This window comes from Fusarium keratoplasticum, chromosome 6 (assembly GCF_025433545.1).
Source record: "Fusarium keratoplasticum isolate Fu6.1 chromosome 6, whole genome shotgun sequence".
NCBI lineage: Eukaryota > Fungi > Ascomycota > Sordariomycetes > Hypocreales > Nectriaceae > Fusarium > Fusarium keratoplasticum.
Genome location: NC_070534.1, coordinates 3,632,538 through 3,646,639, shown reverse-complemented (window position 1 = coordinate 3,646,639; position 14,102 = coordinate 3,632,538). Strand labels below are relative to the sequence as shown.

Here is a 14,102-nt window from a genome sequence, read left to right as displayed (position 1 = left end):
GTCTTGTAGCTCGGGTGCGCAATTCATTAGTCACGGAGGCAGCTTTCCAAAAATTTACCGTAGCCGTTAATCCCTTACGGTACCTGTGATACTTTGACTCAAATCTCTTTGGTTATTAACTCCCTGAAGCTATTTGGAGATTTCCTACAGCACAGAAGCATGGAGCGAAGCCTCGCAGATTTCTTTAGATAACATGGGCTTCAAAAGGAAATAGACTAATATTAATATGCCGATATATCGTAGCTCTCTTTGTATCTCTTGTTACTGGTTAATCTTTTACTATGCCTTATTAGCGAGGATACCACTTCTAACGGTGACATTTGCATACTGGGTGGAGTTGGCGATCCTCTTGAAGCAGCGCGGCCCGTTGCTACCCTTGTACCACACCATGGCTGCGTGATACCCGAAGACATAAAGAGTTTCAACTTCGGCTAAGGGCTTCCCGAAAAGCTGCAATTAAGAGGTCTCTTGGCCCTGTCCTAGCGTTAGAAGAGATAGTCTTGGTCCTTCCTCGTGCCATACATATTCAACTTTCTATTCCTTCTCAAGAGCAGGCAAAGTCCCATATTAGCCTACTCGAAATTACAGCCTACTCAGTCTAAAACTACGCCTTTAATATTCCACCTCAATTACCGTTACCTTACGTCAACATGAACTTCTCTCCTTCGTGGCTCAAGGCAAGTTTTTTCGCCCCGGAAAGAGTAGTCAGCATGGGTCTAACAGTTTGAAGGTGGAGGAAGGGCTGGGCGGCACCCGTCCCGTGCTTAGAGGAGACGCGGAGGAGATGACTTCTCAGTTCGCCGGTCTCCAGGCTCTCCTGGCCCCAGCCGATCCCCAGCCGTACAGCACAGTATCGACTCAAGACAACACTTACGAAGGCACCAAGTATCGCATCTATACCCCACACCGCGAAACCAACGCCCAAGACTGGCTTCCCATTGGCGTTTTCTTCCATGGCGGTGGCTTCGTCTTGGGAGATCTTGAGACTGAGGATGCGCTTTGCCGAGCAATTGCTCAGAATGCAAACACTTTGATCATCAGCGTGAACTACAGAAAAGCGCCAGCCCACAAATCACCAGCACAGCTGCAGGACGCTCTCAAAATGTTCCAATGGGTGTGTTGCTCTGATCTTATCCCATGAGCGGCCGAAATGTAAACGCTAACAACACCAACACCAAAAAGGCATACCACAATGCGACGGCTTTGGGTGGTGAACCAAACAAACTCTATACCATTGGTACCTCGGCTGGTGGCGCCCTTGCCTTTGCAGTGGCACGCAAAGTCGCACTTGGCTCTACGGAACTGCCCAAGGACGCCGTGAAAGGCATCGCTGCCTTCAGCCCGGTCATGTTCCACCCTGATAATGTGCCGGAGAGATATCACTCACAGCATACAGCATTCAAGGATAACGAGAAAGACACCCCGATCATCGACGTGGCATCCCTGATGTCCTTCTTCAATACATGCAATGCGAAAGCAGATGACGCCGACTACTTTGTTGGCCTCGATCAAGCCAGTCACGGCCTTTTACCCACGACGTATATAGTGACGTGTGGTTTGGACCCTTTGAGAGACGATGGGAAGATCGTGGCCGGTTCAATGAAGAGCCAAGGCGTCCATGTCAGAACTGACCATTATGACGGTCTGCCGCATTGTTTTTGGATGTTCCCTACCCTACCTGAGACTAGAGAGTTCCTGCGAAAAGTCTTTTCGGTGTTAAGTGGGTTATTGAGAACATGTAAGAGACTGATGTGATCATAAGAATAGCGGACAAGAGCGAGACTGGAACAAACATCGTTTTCATCTTGCATTTCAAGATCTCTTTGAAAATGTGTGATGTCTCTGCTACTGACCATCCGTCTCGCATAACGTGATTCTGGGAAATTTCAACCCTGAGATACGATGTCTCTGGGTCTCAAACACCCAAACGTCGCCACTTCCGATAATCAAGGTGCATGGCTCTAACTCTAGCTTTGGGGCAGGGAATCGTCTTGGGACCGGATGTCGAGTAGATAATTGAAGTTGACTTCTTAGATTAAATAAGAAGTTCTCCTTCATTTTCCTGCCCTAAATCCCATGCAGGGTGTCTCGCATCTACGGTGGGGAAGAGAGGAATATCTTTATCGAATGTCTCAAACATCAGTGTCCTCGGGTACATGGGCAGTATCAGATCATCCATGCCTTGGAGATCGGTGCTCAAGCCAATCATCGGCTCGGTTCCGGAGCCGATGGACGATAGAGAGTTGCCGTTACTGCAACTAGGCAACCCTACCGGGTTTATGAAGGACGCATGGTCCAGTTCGGGTAGCCTGGTACAGTCCTGCTGCTCCTCGTGGGCCTCCTCCCTTTCTACCGCGACGGGGCAGTCCGTCTTTGTATCATCATGGACAACACCGAAAAGCCCTCCAACGAGGATGCTCTGCCGTTCCATCCTGCGAGATTCCATCTTCTCGAGATACAGGCTGCATGCTGTCTGGAGATTATCGACGATGGCCAAGTTCCTGCTCGCCACAGCATCATGGCGGCCGAAAATGGCGAGCAATGCCCTTGCGCATGATAGGCTCTTCTCAAGGGGGAACAGGCGGCTCATGTCGCCGAGCTGCGCTAACCCAATAACCAAGGCTGCCATGAACAGCGAGTTGACCACAACTGGCAACCGTTTTGGAACTTCCTCACTCGTCTGGAGCACTCGAAGAAGGTCTACGGTGCGGATGGCGGAGTCAACGCAGGCGCGGGTCACAACCAAGTCGGAGGAAGAGTCGGCTACTCCATTCTCAGCTTCGAGTGGATCGTCTGCAGCCACCTTTGACAGGTGTCTAGATACGTTCTCAATCAAGAAAGGTCATGCGAGGAGCATTATCGTCCAGTAGTAAGCCTCTTTTAGGTGAAAGAGGCCAATGTTGGGAATCGTCTTCCCTCCGTCCACCTCGATAAATTGAGTCGGTTGGATATCATCAACCGCCAAGCCTGTAAGAAATTTGTTGGTCCATTGCCGGTGGTGTTCGGTTATCCTCTCTAGGATATCCGTAGAGACCATGCGCTTCGAGTATACATCGGTGAGAATCTCCTCGAAGATGGCGCATAGGTCATTGCTGGCAGAGTAGTTGGCCTTGGCAGACGTATCTCGTGTCTCGTGCGTCGAGGGCGGGCGACCAAGAGACGCACTCATGAACAAGTCAAGTGTGCGTAAGGCTTTCCAAAGCCTCTCGCGTGCCGTATAATCGGCCAGGTCGAAAAGGGCGTTGATGTCACGTCGATGGATACCCAGTGCGTAAGCAGCACGCACCGCAGTCCCCAAGTACATAAAAGCTGCGTTCCTCCGCGAGGCCGCCAGAAGGTACATGGTTATGAGGATATTGGCCCGAACAGTCGAGAGACCTGGTTCTTCCATGATGCCCGAGATAGTCAAGAATCGCCCGTAGTTGAAGTATCGCTCGGCATCGTCGTCTCGATCGTCTGGACAGGCCTGGGCTCCGATGGCGAATATGAGGAATAAGATGGCGCTCACTGCCTTTGGCTCCCGTCCGTCATCTATGGCTTGTATCCATCGAGACCAGACTTGGTACAGTTCCCGTTCGTCATATAGATTGAGCAAACAGTTGGTGGCGCGTAAATACCAGGTGATGAGATACTGGGCGTCGGCTGGCTCAGGTGTGGTTGGTGGCCGGCTCACCATCTCTAGGATCCAGTCTGACTGGTTGGGGGGTGTCGTCTCAATCAAGAGGTGGCCCAATGGATCCTCTGCAAATTGGCAGGGCCCTAGGGACTCGCGGACCAAGCGACGGATGATTTGTAGGAAGGCAAGATTGGCGGAATCACCGATGAACATGACTTTTCCATGGTCATCTTGGATCAGCCTTGATACCTGTGGGATGTGGGTGATGTCGAGGCCGTTGAAGCCGTGCAAAAGAGGACTGCTACTTGAGTGGGCTGCAGCAGAAGGCTCCTCGTGGCTGGCTGTCCACCCCAAACCAGACAAATTGTCCTGAGCGGGGATGTCATGGCCTTCGGGAAGAGCCTCCGGTCTGCTGATGATCGGGTTGATGCTTGAAAGCCGCGGCGAAGAAGTGAATGTGCAGTCATCGGAGACATGGCGACTGCGACAGCGTCCGCACGGGTGGCAGCCATCACAGCGTTCCTTGCGGCGTTTGCAGTTGTCACAGGCCTTTGCGCACCGGCGACGCTCGCTTCTTTTGACTTTCCGCGTGGGCATGGCAGTGTTCATAGTTCGGATATTGACGTTTGCGATGGGAAACAGCGTAACAACTGTTGGATGCTGGAGACGGGGCAAAGGCGAGTCCAGCGTGGCGTTTATGGGACGCCCGAGAGCCGAAGGAATCGGTTCAAGGAGCTTGTGGGGGACATGGGGCTCACTAGCACTCACTTACTGGCATGGATCTAAGCCAATTACTGTTAGTCTCTCGACCAGCCCTCTGTAGTAGCAATAGTGCACAAACTGCTTGCCATAACAGTATGCTGACCTTTTGATAGCATTCTAGCAGTGAGATGGAAGTCCCCGCGCAAGTAACTCGACAGGGATTCAGTCCCACAAGCCCTGAGTCCTGGTAACACTCCTGCGCTGCACTCTCTTGCTTGGCATTACCAAGCATCGTGGGAGCTGCATTTTACGATGAGATCTGACTGATTTCCCGCGATCAAGTAGGACACATGCGTCTGGACGACACAATGCCACGAAATGCTATGGCATACTCTGCGGGCTACTGTAGACACCACGGGTGATGTAGTTGACTGAGCCACATGAGAGATGAGGGGGCGGGTACTGTAGTGAACTTGAAGAAATCAAGAAATCAATCACCTTTATCGCCACTGGCTGGACCACTCAACTTTCTGGTACGCTACCCCGGAAATGGCTAGGATCCTCTCCAGTCTGGGGTCTGGGGTCTGGGGACCGCCCTCTGGGGGCGGGGTTCTTGGCCAGCACGCCCAAGCCGGTAAAGTCAAGTACCTAGGGAGGCCCTTGGTCTCGCAGATGAGAAGCTGAGGGGTATTCCGATCCCGGATTCACCAATGAAGGGGTCCCGACGAGACCCGGCTTCCGATCCGGGGTTCTGGCAAGTGCATCGCTCCGAAGGGCAGCACCGCCATGACCATTGGGTTTGTGTGTTGCCCTGCGTTTATTGTCGACTTGCTCGTCCTTTCCCTGCTTTGGATCTGTCTCCTTTGTGGGTTTACATTTCCGAAAAGTGCATCGGGAAGAATGTCGACGTACTTTGCGGGCTGGCCCGAACAAGCAAACACCCCCCCCCAAAAAGCGTTTCGGATCCAGTTCAGCGAGGCCATAACTGCAGTGAAATCTAGACTCGGCGTGTTAGTTTCGACCTTCTCCAGTGATGCAGCTGAGACTGCTGAGCCGATGAATCGGCGTGCTAGAATCATGGTCTCGGACACACGTCTACATGACAGTTTACATGTATATATGTAATGTGGTTTCTTCGAATTGCTCTTCTTCCCAACCTCCAACCAAACCTTCATTCAATCGTCACTTCACTGCTGCGCTCGAAATTCTCAATTCAGAACCCCATTCTCAAAGATGACTCCGAGCCTTGAAGCGACTTACGAAGCCACTGCCGCTGGCACGCAACGGGAATCAGGTCTTGATAATCCCTCCAACTGGGTTCCCGTCTTGGAAAAGCCGGTTTACAAACCTCGCAAGCTCCGAGTTGTTTGTGTCGGGGCTGGCTACTCTGGCTTGATGATGGCGTACAAGTACAAGCACCAACTGGAAATGAAAGAGCACATGGATCTGGTTATTTACGAAAAGAACTCCGACATAGGTGGAACATGGCTGGAAAACAGATACCCAGGTGTGGCGTGCGACGTAGGTGCTACCCAGCAAATCAAAACTGGATCATGCCAATTGACATACCATCCAGGTTCCAGCTCACATTTACACCTTCCCCTTCGAACCGAATCCCGATTGGACCAGCTTTTATGCCGCGGGCCCAGAAATTTGGGAGTACATCAAGAGGACTACGGACAAATATCAACTTGATGAGCGTGTCCAGCTGAACAGCAAGGTTACTTCAACCATCTGGGATGAGGCTTCGGGGAAGTGGAAGATTGAGGTCAACCAGAACGGAACCGTCATCAAGGATGAGGCGGATGTGTTGGTCAATGGATCCGGCATCCTCCATAAATGGCGTTGGCCGGAGATCAAAGGGCTGGACTCTTTCAAGGGCAGACGGCTACACAGTGCTGCCTGGGACACATCTCTTGATTGGACCGGCAAGCGTGTCGCCATTATCGGCAATGGTTCCTCGGCAATCCAGATCTTGCCCAAGATGCAACCAGCGGCGGCCAAGATTGTCAACTATATCAGATCGCCCACTTGGATTTCGTCCAACTTCGCGGCAGAGCTCACTCCTGAAGGAAAGAACTTTCAGTACACTGAAGAGCAGAAGAAGGAGTTCCGGGAGAATCCCGAAGAGCTGCGCGAGATGCGCAAGCTCATCGAGCATCACTTCAACCAGTTTTTCTACGCCCTTGTCGTCGATACTCCTCAGCAGAAAGCCGCGGCCAAGGTGTTTCAGGACGAAATGGAAAGAAGACTCAACCACGACTCCGACCTCTGCGCCAAGCTGATCCCTGACTGGAAGGTGGGCTGCCGCCGACTTACTCCTGGCGAAGGCTATCTTGAAGCACTCCAGGAGCCAAATGTGGCCATAGAGTTCTCGGGTATCAAGAAGGTCACCGAGACTGGAATTTTGGCGGCAAATGGTTCCGAGGAGGAGTTTGATATCATTGTTTGCGCTACCGGCTTCGATGTCAGCTTCACCCCATTCTGGGAAGTCGTTGGTAAGAATGGTGTTAAGCTTGCAGACCAGTGGCGGGACGACCCAGCAGCCTACTTTGGTATCTGCGCTCCCAACATGCCAAACTACTTCATTTTCAACGGGCCCAACTGCCCGATCGGCCATGGGAGTTTGCTGTCGGTTATGGATTGGACAGCCGACTACATTATGAGGTGGATCAAGAAGATCTCAACGGGCGATATCAAGTATGTACCCTCACTCTTACCTCTACTCATACGGCGATGCTCATACTAAGTTTCAAATAGGTCTGTCACAGTCGATACTGATGCAACGGCTGACTACAACACCTACACCCACGAGTTCTTGAAGCGAACCGTCTGGACAAGTGGCTGCAGATCCTGGTACAAGAACAACAAGGTAGACGGCAAGGTAACCGCCATGTATGCAGGGAGCATCATTCACTACAAGGAAATTTTGGAGAGCTTCAGGACCGAGGACTTCCACTTCGAGTACAACAGCCGGAACAGATTCAGGTTCATGGGCAATGGACTCACAGTCCTTGAAGAGAAGGGGGAGCATCTCGGGTTTTATGTCAAGTAGAAAGAACGTTACGTATAGTGAAACTTGGGAGTTATGCTCTTGATGCATGGTTGCGAATGTGGACATTCTACTGCGGAGGCAGTTCTATAGCCAGAACCCCAGTAACTCTACTCCCGACTCTCATCGACCGATAGACACAGGGTAGTCTGTCGTCTCAATCTTCTCCGGGTAGACCAAACCACCCTGACGACGCACCTCATCCATGACATCCATGACAGCAATAGTTTCACTCAAATCCATCTGCCTTCCCTCCTTCCTCCCTTCAACAATGGCAAACGCCGCCTCATCAGCCTCCCAGAACATACCCTGGCCCTCACCCTCCGGGTTCATGAAAGTCAAGAATCCATTGAACCAGCCACTGCCCTTGCCGGGACCGGGCTGCGTCCACTTCTTTTCTTCGACACTCCCATCGTTGAGTACGATCCTTGTAGTGTTGGGGCACTGTGGGACGTCGAAGAGCTGCAGCTCGCCTAGCTCTCCTTGGATCCGCACGCAGGGTTGGGGCTTGGGATCGCTACGAACACTTCCAATCCGGATGGACGTTGTAGCGATGGCGTGGGCGTCGCCACCAGAGACAACGTCTCGGGGAAAAGTCAGAAGAATGGTGGTGCTCTCGTCCGCAGATGTTTGCTCATACTATTGCTATTAGAACGCGAGGCCTTGAAGGTATATGGCTCAAGAACTTACCTTGGTAATAGCAGCAGCGACCGTTGGGGGAGTCTTCTTAGCCTGGGTCTGCCAGAACACCAGGAACGGCCAAGTAAGGCTGTAAACTCCAAGATCCAACAACGCACCGCCGGCAAGATCCGCATTCACCATTCTGTGCTTTCCATCGCTAAAGTTGGCCTCGGGCGATAGCCTGGCACTGGCATCTGAAAATACCCTGTAGATCGTCCCCAGCTTGCCCGAGCTGATAGCCTCTCTGACATAGTTCGTCAAGGGAAAGTATCTCGTCCAGAACGCTTCCATAAGCAATAGGCCCTTCTCCTTTGCGATCTCTACCAGAATACGCGCCTGCTTGGCATTCACTGTGAAAGCCTTTTCGCACAGCACATGCTTGCCGGCTTCTAAGCAAAGCCTGACATTCTGGTAGTGGTGTGAGTGGGGGGTAGCAACGTAGATGATTTCAACGTTGGGGTCCTTGACGAGTTCATCGTACGAGCCGTAGGCCTTTGCAGTCGAAGGGGCTCCAACATCTTCGAGGAAGGATTCGGCGCGTGCGGCTGAGCTGGATGAAGCTGCTGCGACGACGGTGTGCTTGATGTTGCTGACGTCTCGAGTCTTGGGATCAACTAGGAGATCCTTTGTGCTAGGGCTTGTTAGTAAATGGCTTCATTTTTAGTTGAGGTGAGTATACAATGTAATTGAGATTGCACCGGTGGCAAGGATTCCCCAGCGGATTTCACGTGGAGCTGCCATTTTGTCTAAGTTTTCAGATATATGGGACGACAGAGGAGCAGTAGCTAAACAGTGTCAGGGGACATTCTGTTGTCAAAGGATCTTTCTTCTGAAAAGGCGCGTTGTCGCCCTTTTTAAAAGACGAAGCCCCTCACTCCCAAGGTTGCTTGGAAGCCCCCCATCGCTTCGTCGAGCCCGCTGACCAGCCCCTCACTCCCGAGATTGAACCGATTTTGCCGTTGTCAAATCAGTTTGCATAGAGTTGTGGGGATAGAGTAACCGGCCGAGAGTCCGCGAGAACTAATGCCAGTATCTCCGACACTCCGCGAACAATGGTGCGAGGGAACCTCAATTCCCGATGACGTCAACAGCTCATTGTAACCGGCCGGCTAAATTCAACCATCCAAAGCAGAGAAAGCCTGGGCGAATTTAGGGAAAGATAAGAGTTCGGTGTGACTCATGGTTAATAAATCATCGAAATCTCTTCTCTTCCAGGATCTAAATCTAAACTCTAGCCGTGAACGCCATTCACCTACATATTTCTAGCTACGAACTAAGGCCATTCCTTTGTCACGCAAGCCCCATTTGCAGCAGCCGGTTCCCAAACGCAACTAGATAATAGTCCCCATATACCAATCCATGGTTGGCATACCGCCTCTTAGAGTACTGATTGTTATTAGCCGTGCCATATTTCAAGATGCCATCAAATGTCCGGAGGGTCTCGTCTTCCACCTCGATGGCATTGACGGATCCCTTGACCAAACGCGCCTTCTCGGGTGCCTGTGCAAAGCCTAGCAACTCCCTGACGATGTCAATAGCCGCCCGGCGGTACCGCCCGGCGAGGTCGTCCTGGCCCAGTGACGCCATCGCCTGAGAGAGCACTAACAACCCGTTGGCAGCGATGGAACCGGCCGAAGAGTCGCGAAGGGGACTCTCGCTGTCGTCAATGGGCGCGTCAAAGTCCCAAAGTGGCACGTAGCGACTTCCCATGGGCAGGCATTCGGGGGCCGTCTCTAACCGGTATAGGAAGTACTCGGCGAGACCGCATGCTGCTCGTAAGAATATCCTATCCTTGGTTGATATGAACGTCTGTGCATAGCCTAGGATGGCCCATGCCTGGCCTCGTGCCCATGTAGATTCGTTGTCGTAGCCCTGGTGCGTGAGGCGAGCCTTTAGTTCGCCGGTTCGAGGGTCGATGTTGGCGACGTGACAGGTAGAGTACCATGGCCCGGTGTAGCATCTCTTAGACAAAGGAACAGGCTTCTCTTCGCGAAGATGCGACCGGAGCAGAACGTATGCATGCGAAGTGGCTATATCGTAGAGTTCCTGCCCGTCAGGACAATGTTCAGCAGCATAATAGAGCAGATCCAGATTGCATAGGCTATCAATGATGATGATCATATTCTCTGTGCGGTCGCGAATCTCAAGATTTTTCTTTAGCAGCAAGTCCCAACTACGGATCGCCCCCGCGGTAGGGACGTATCTCGTGGCTAGGCTCCGTGCAGCGCGGATAATGGAGCTGAGACTCTGGACATTCCCGTTGATCTCCCAGTCCAGCCTCAAGGACGGCATGACGATAAACCCGATGTCATGGGTGTCGGTACGGCTAGCCATGCAGTGGAGTGGCCTAGTCCAGGTGTCACAGAGGGTTTGGAGTTGCAGCCGGATTGTCTTGATACTGATATTATCCGCCTTTGATGCGCCCTCGTTGGAGATGCAGATCTTGCGAGGAAACCTGATGGTGCGCTCGAGCAGTAGGAATAGCGTGCCTGGGAAGAAGCCGCAGGTCCAAAATTCGGCCTCGCGTAGCGTGTAGTTGCCGGAATCTTCTCCCTCCTGCGGCACGTACTCGGGGAAGTAGTCCGGGAAGCGCTTTTCCCCGATCAGAGACTTCGTCGCCGTCCGGTAGACCTTGGCGAGGATATTCTCGTCATAGAGACCGGCAAGTTCATCGCCGATGCTTGCGCCTTCGGTCAACGTAGGACCGTCCTGGATTGGTCCATCTGGTTCCGTTGGAGAGCTGATCGGAGTAGAATTCCCTACCAAGGAGTCCTCGTCGCTGGCTGGTTGCGTTTGCGGGGATTGGATCAAAGGAGATTGCTCTCCAGGAGGCTTCTCATGTGGAAGCTGGGGAAGCTGTGGTGTCTCAGGCTGTAATATTGGGGGCACTTGAGATGAGAAGGGAATAGGATCCTCAAATGATTCTTGATGGACAATAGCGACTTGTTGAGCCGGCTCTTGTTGCAGCGCAACCTCTGGCAACGGAGGCTCCTGGGCAACACCGTTACTCTCCCCTTCGGACATCTTGCTGTCTTCTGCAGAGATTAAGCTTGTAAGAAAATAATGCAACTAGAAAGGAGATAGCTATAATAGCTTTGGGGGAAGATATTTGGGGCTTGCCAAGTCAACGAAGCCGGCGAAATAAAGGAGCACGCGGAAGCTGGGGGGCCGGCTACTTGATGCTTCCTGTCCAGTGGCTCTTATTCAAAACAAGAGCAATTCGGCTTCCCTATCGAGTCTCCCCGCCCCCTATGCCCCCACTCCTCCGGAATCGACATGCTCCGGGGTCCGGCGCCATTGCTCCGCCATCCATGGTCCAACCGCCGACGCCAAGCATCCTACGACGATTTCTCCGCGACAATTCCTCCGTGGTCATTACCCTGAGAAGCACCCACCTGCAGTTCAGGGTGGTATTCGCATCTCTGGGATGGTGGTCCAGCTCTGCACCGGGCAAGGCAAGGGTTGGACTCTGCGGGGAAGCCGGGGAAGGTCGCCGTGTGACCGCCGTCGCTGCCCCATAACCCCGGACGACAACAGCGGGGCCCCGCAGGCGCGAGTAGAGGGGTCTTGGTGATGGGATATTAAAACTCCATCTAGTCCCACTACTGCCACAGATTCTTGGACGATCACCAGCATCCCGCAGCCCAAAACCCTGGGCCTCCTTTCTATTCAGCTCCCCTGTTCACCTCAGAACAAGAAAGTAACACGGCTCGTCAAAGATGGCGACTCAACCGCACAAGGCCAACGATGACATCGCCATCCAGCCTGCCCCGGCGCCAGAGCAGGAGAACCACCAGCAGCCACCTCCTCCGGCGGACGATGCGAATGTCGGCCCGAAGCAGGTGATCAAGAACGGCGTTGTGGTGAGCTCCGCCACAAAGCCTCCAAAGAGGGATCTCCGACTTGCCTGGCTCTACATCTTTGACTGGTACCCTAGCCACTACAGCAAGGAGGAGATTGCTCTTGTCAAGAAGCAGGACCGCATCATTCTTCCTCTCATGTAAGTCTACGTTGTGCACGCCAGCCCGCTCCACTTGGACCCAGCATGCTAACCGCAGTAGTTGCTTGCTATGTAGGCTTTCCCAACAATATTCTCAACCTCACAATCTAACCAGTTCTAGTCTTCATCAAGTGGCTTGACCAATCCAACATCACTAATGCTTACAATTCGGGAATGAAGGAGGACCTCAACATCCAGGGAATCCAGTACAACCTGTTCAGCACCTTCTACAACATCGGCTACCTTGTCCTCGAAATCCCCTCCATGATGATCATCTCCCGTCCTAAGCTAGCACGGTGGTACCTCCCTATCTGCGAGACACTCTGGTCTATCGTCACCTTCATACAATCCCGCAACAACAGCGTCGAGATGATTTATGGCATGCGGTTCCTCATGGGTCTTTTCGAGACGCCCGCCGCCACTGGCTCGCTCTACCTTCTGGCGTCGTGGTATCGCTCAGACGAGGTATTTAAGCGCGCAGGCGTCTGGTATGTGTCTAGCAACATTGGCGCCGCCTTTGCTGGATATATGCAAGCTGCTGCGCATGCTGGACTTGACGGAAAGCTTGGAATGCAAGGATGGTCGGTACCCGTTCCCCTTCTGCTCATGCGTACCAATCTAATGTTTTCCCCTTCTCGTAGGCGCTGGGTCTTCATCGTGGATGGAGTCATCAGTCTCCCCATTGCCATCGCTGGCTTCTTTCTCTTCCCTGGTCTGCCTACTAGCCCTCGCATCTGGTGGCTCAAGGAGGAGGAGCAGAAGCTCGCCCAAGCACGCATGCAGGACGACGGTGTCAGGAAGAGTTCCAAGATTGGTAAGCGCATGCTCAAGCGTGTCTTCACTCACTGGCACTTCTACTTCGCTGTAGTTACCTACGTCTGGTAAGTTGCCATCCATGCGTCATGGAGATGCACTGCTAATCATATTGACTGGCAGCTACCAGCTCACGACCTGGGTTGCTGGTCAGATGGGTATTTGGGTCAAGTCTACTGGTCAATACTCGATCGAGTTGATTAACATCCTGCCCACCGGCACCCAACTTATGGCCATTGTTGTTGGCATTCTTGTTCCACAGTTCGTCATGTGAGTTCCAGTTCAACTTACCTGTGCTGGGTTCTGGGAGACAGTGCTAACCCCGACTCCTGCAGGGTGTACCCCATTTGGATGCCGGTCCTCTTCACCGGCACCGTCCTCATCTTTTCAAATATCTGCCTCAGGATCTGGTATATTCCCGTTGGTATGAAGTTCGCTGCCTGGTTTCTTATGGGGTTCAATTCTTGCGTCACTCCGATGCTCTTCCCGTTCGTCCATCTTATCATGAAGGACGATAATGAAGCTAAGAGCTTTACGACTGGCGCCATGGTGAGTTGGCCTCTTTGCTTTACATCCCCGGGGGAAGTGGGAACTCGTAAGCTAACCATCCGACTTTTTTTTTTCAATAGATGACTGTCGGCTGGTCTTTCTTCACCTGGTACAACGTCGTCGTGTTCCCTGTCACTGAGGGGCCCCAGTGGACGAGGGGTTTTACTGCTAGCATCTGTCTTTGCGTCATCTGGGTCTCCTTGTTTCTGACTGGCTACGTGCTGTGGCAGCGTGATATCAAGAGGGGCCTGTACAAGCATGCCATCGAAGAGGAGGAGAACGAGGAGATTCTCAATGAGAAGGTCGAACAGGTTCAGGCAGAATCCACCCACCTTGAAGAGAAGGAGAAGGACAAGGAGCTAAGATAAGAGGTTTAATCACTGGTATCTGGAATATTGCCTTGATCTCGGCTTGAATTAAGTGGTTAGCTAATTAGTAGTGCCTTTAATGTCCGGGTTAGCACGCGGTTCTTGTGGCATGATTCCGATGTGGGGGCGTCTTTGCTTCACTTTCGATGTCCCTGAAGATGGAAACATGAATATTCAATGGCTAGGCCTCGAATGCCTCAAGCTCTCTCCTTTCCCGTGATGAGAACCGATTGATCGACTCCAAGCTGCCATTCTAGTCCCTCCTTCTCAAAATCTTGCCCAGTGCAACTCCCGGCCCTCGCTTTCGGTCAATTGGGAGGC

General features: G+C 52.5%; 6 protein-coding genes across 6 annotated transcripts; 3 read left to right on the top strand and 3 right to left on the bottom strand.

Annotated features, from left to right (window-relative positions):
• Positions 1 to 784: 784 nt before the first annotated feature.
• NCS57_00911800 (Abhydrolase-3 domain-containing protein) lies at positions 785 to 1,755 on the top strand (the record flags this gene model as incomplete). Its single annotated transcript, XM_053058904.1, has 2 exons — positions 785 to 1,114; positions 1,183 to 1,755. 2 exons carry the CDS (start codon positions 785 to 787, stop codon positions 1,753 to 1,755), a joined length of 903 nt encoding a protein of 300 aa, XP_052912735.1.
• A 280-nt stretch (positions 1,756 to 2,035) lies between these two features.
• NCS57_00911700 (Zn(2)-C6 fungal-type domain-containing protein) lies at positions 2,036 to 4,225 on the bottom strand (the record flags this gene model as incomplete). The annotated part of the gene is made up of 2 exons (XM_053058903.1): positions 2,036 to 2,803; positions 2,849 to 4,225. The coding sequence occupies 2 exons, from the start codon at positions 4,223 to 4,225 to the stop codon at positions 2,036 to 2,038; spliced, it is 2,145 nt and encodes a 714-aa protein (XP_052912734.1).
• Positions 4,226 to 5,551: 1,326 nt separating this feature from the next.
• On the top strand, positions 5,552 to 7,373 carry NCS57_00911600 (uncharacterized protein; the record flags this gene model as incomplete). The annotated part of the gene is made up of 3 exons (XM_053058902.1): positions 5,552 to 5,839; positions 5,895 to 7,018; positions 7,079 to 7,373. 3 exons carry the CDS (start codon positions 5,552 to 5,554, stop codon positions 7,371 to 7,373), a joined length of 1,707 nt encoding a protein of 568 aa, XP_052912733.1.
• A 120-nt stretch (positions 7,374 to 7,493) lies between these two features.
• Positions 7,494 to 8,792, bottom strand: NCS57_00911500 (GFO-IDH-MocA domain-containing protein; the record flags this gene model as incomplete). Its single annotated transcript, XM_053058901.1, has 3 exons — positions 7,494 to 8,009; positions 8,061 to 8,682; positions 8,731 to 8,792. The coding sequence occupies 3 exons, from the start codon at positions 8,790 to 8,792 to the stop codon at positions 7,494 to 7,496; spliced, it is 1,200 nt and encodes a 399-aa protein (XP_052912732.1).
• A 549-nt stretch (positions 8,793 to 9,341) lies between these two features.
• Positions 9,342 to 11,075, bottom strand: NCS57_00911400 (uncharacterized protein; the record flags this gene model as incomplete). The annotated part of the gene is made up of 1 exon (XM_053058900.1): positions 9,342 to 11,075. One exon carries the CDS (start codon positions 11,073 to 11,075, stop codon positions 9,342 to 9,344), a length of 1,734 nt encoding a protein of 577 aa, XP_052912731.1.
• A 695-nt stretch (positions 11,076 to 11,770) lies between these two features.
• Positions 11,771 to 13,781, top strand: NCS57_00911300 (uncharacterized protein; the record flags this gene model as incomplete). The annotated part of the gene is made up of 7 exons (XM_053058899.1): positions 11,771 to 12,051; positions 12,113 to 12,123; positions 12,173 to 12,632; positions 12,693 to 12,932; positions 12,988 to 13,134; positions 13,200 to 13,413; positions 13,494 to 13,781. 7 exons carry the CDS (start codon positions 11,771 to 11,773, stop codon positions 13,779 to 13,781), a joined length of 1,641 nt encoding a protein of 546 aa, XP_052912730.1.
• Positions 13,782 to 14,102: the final 321 nt, after the last annotated feature.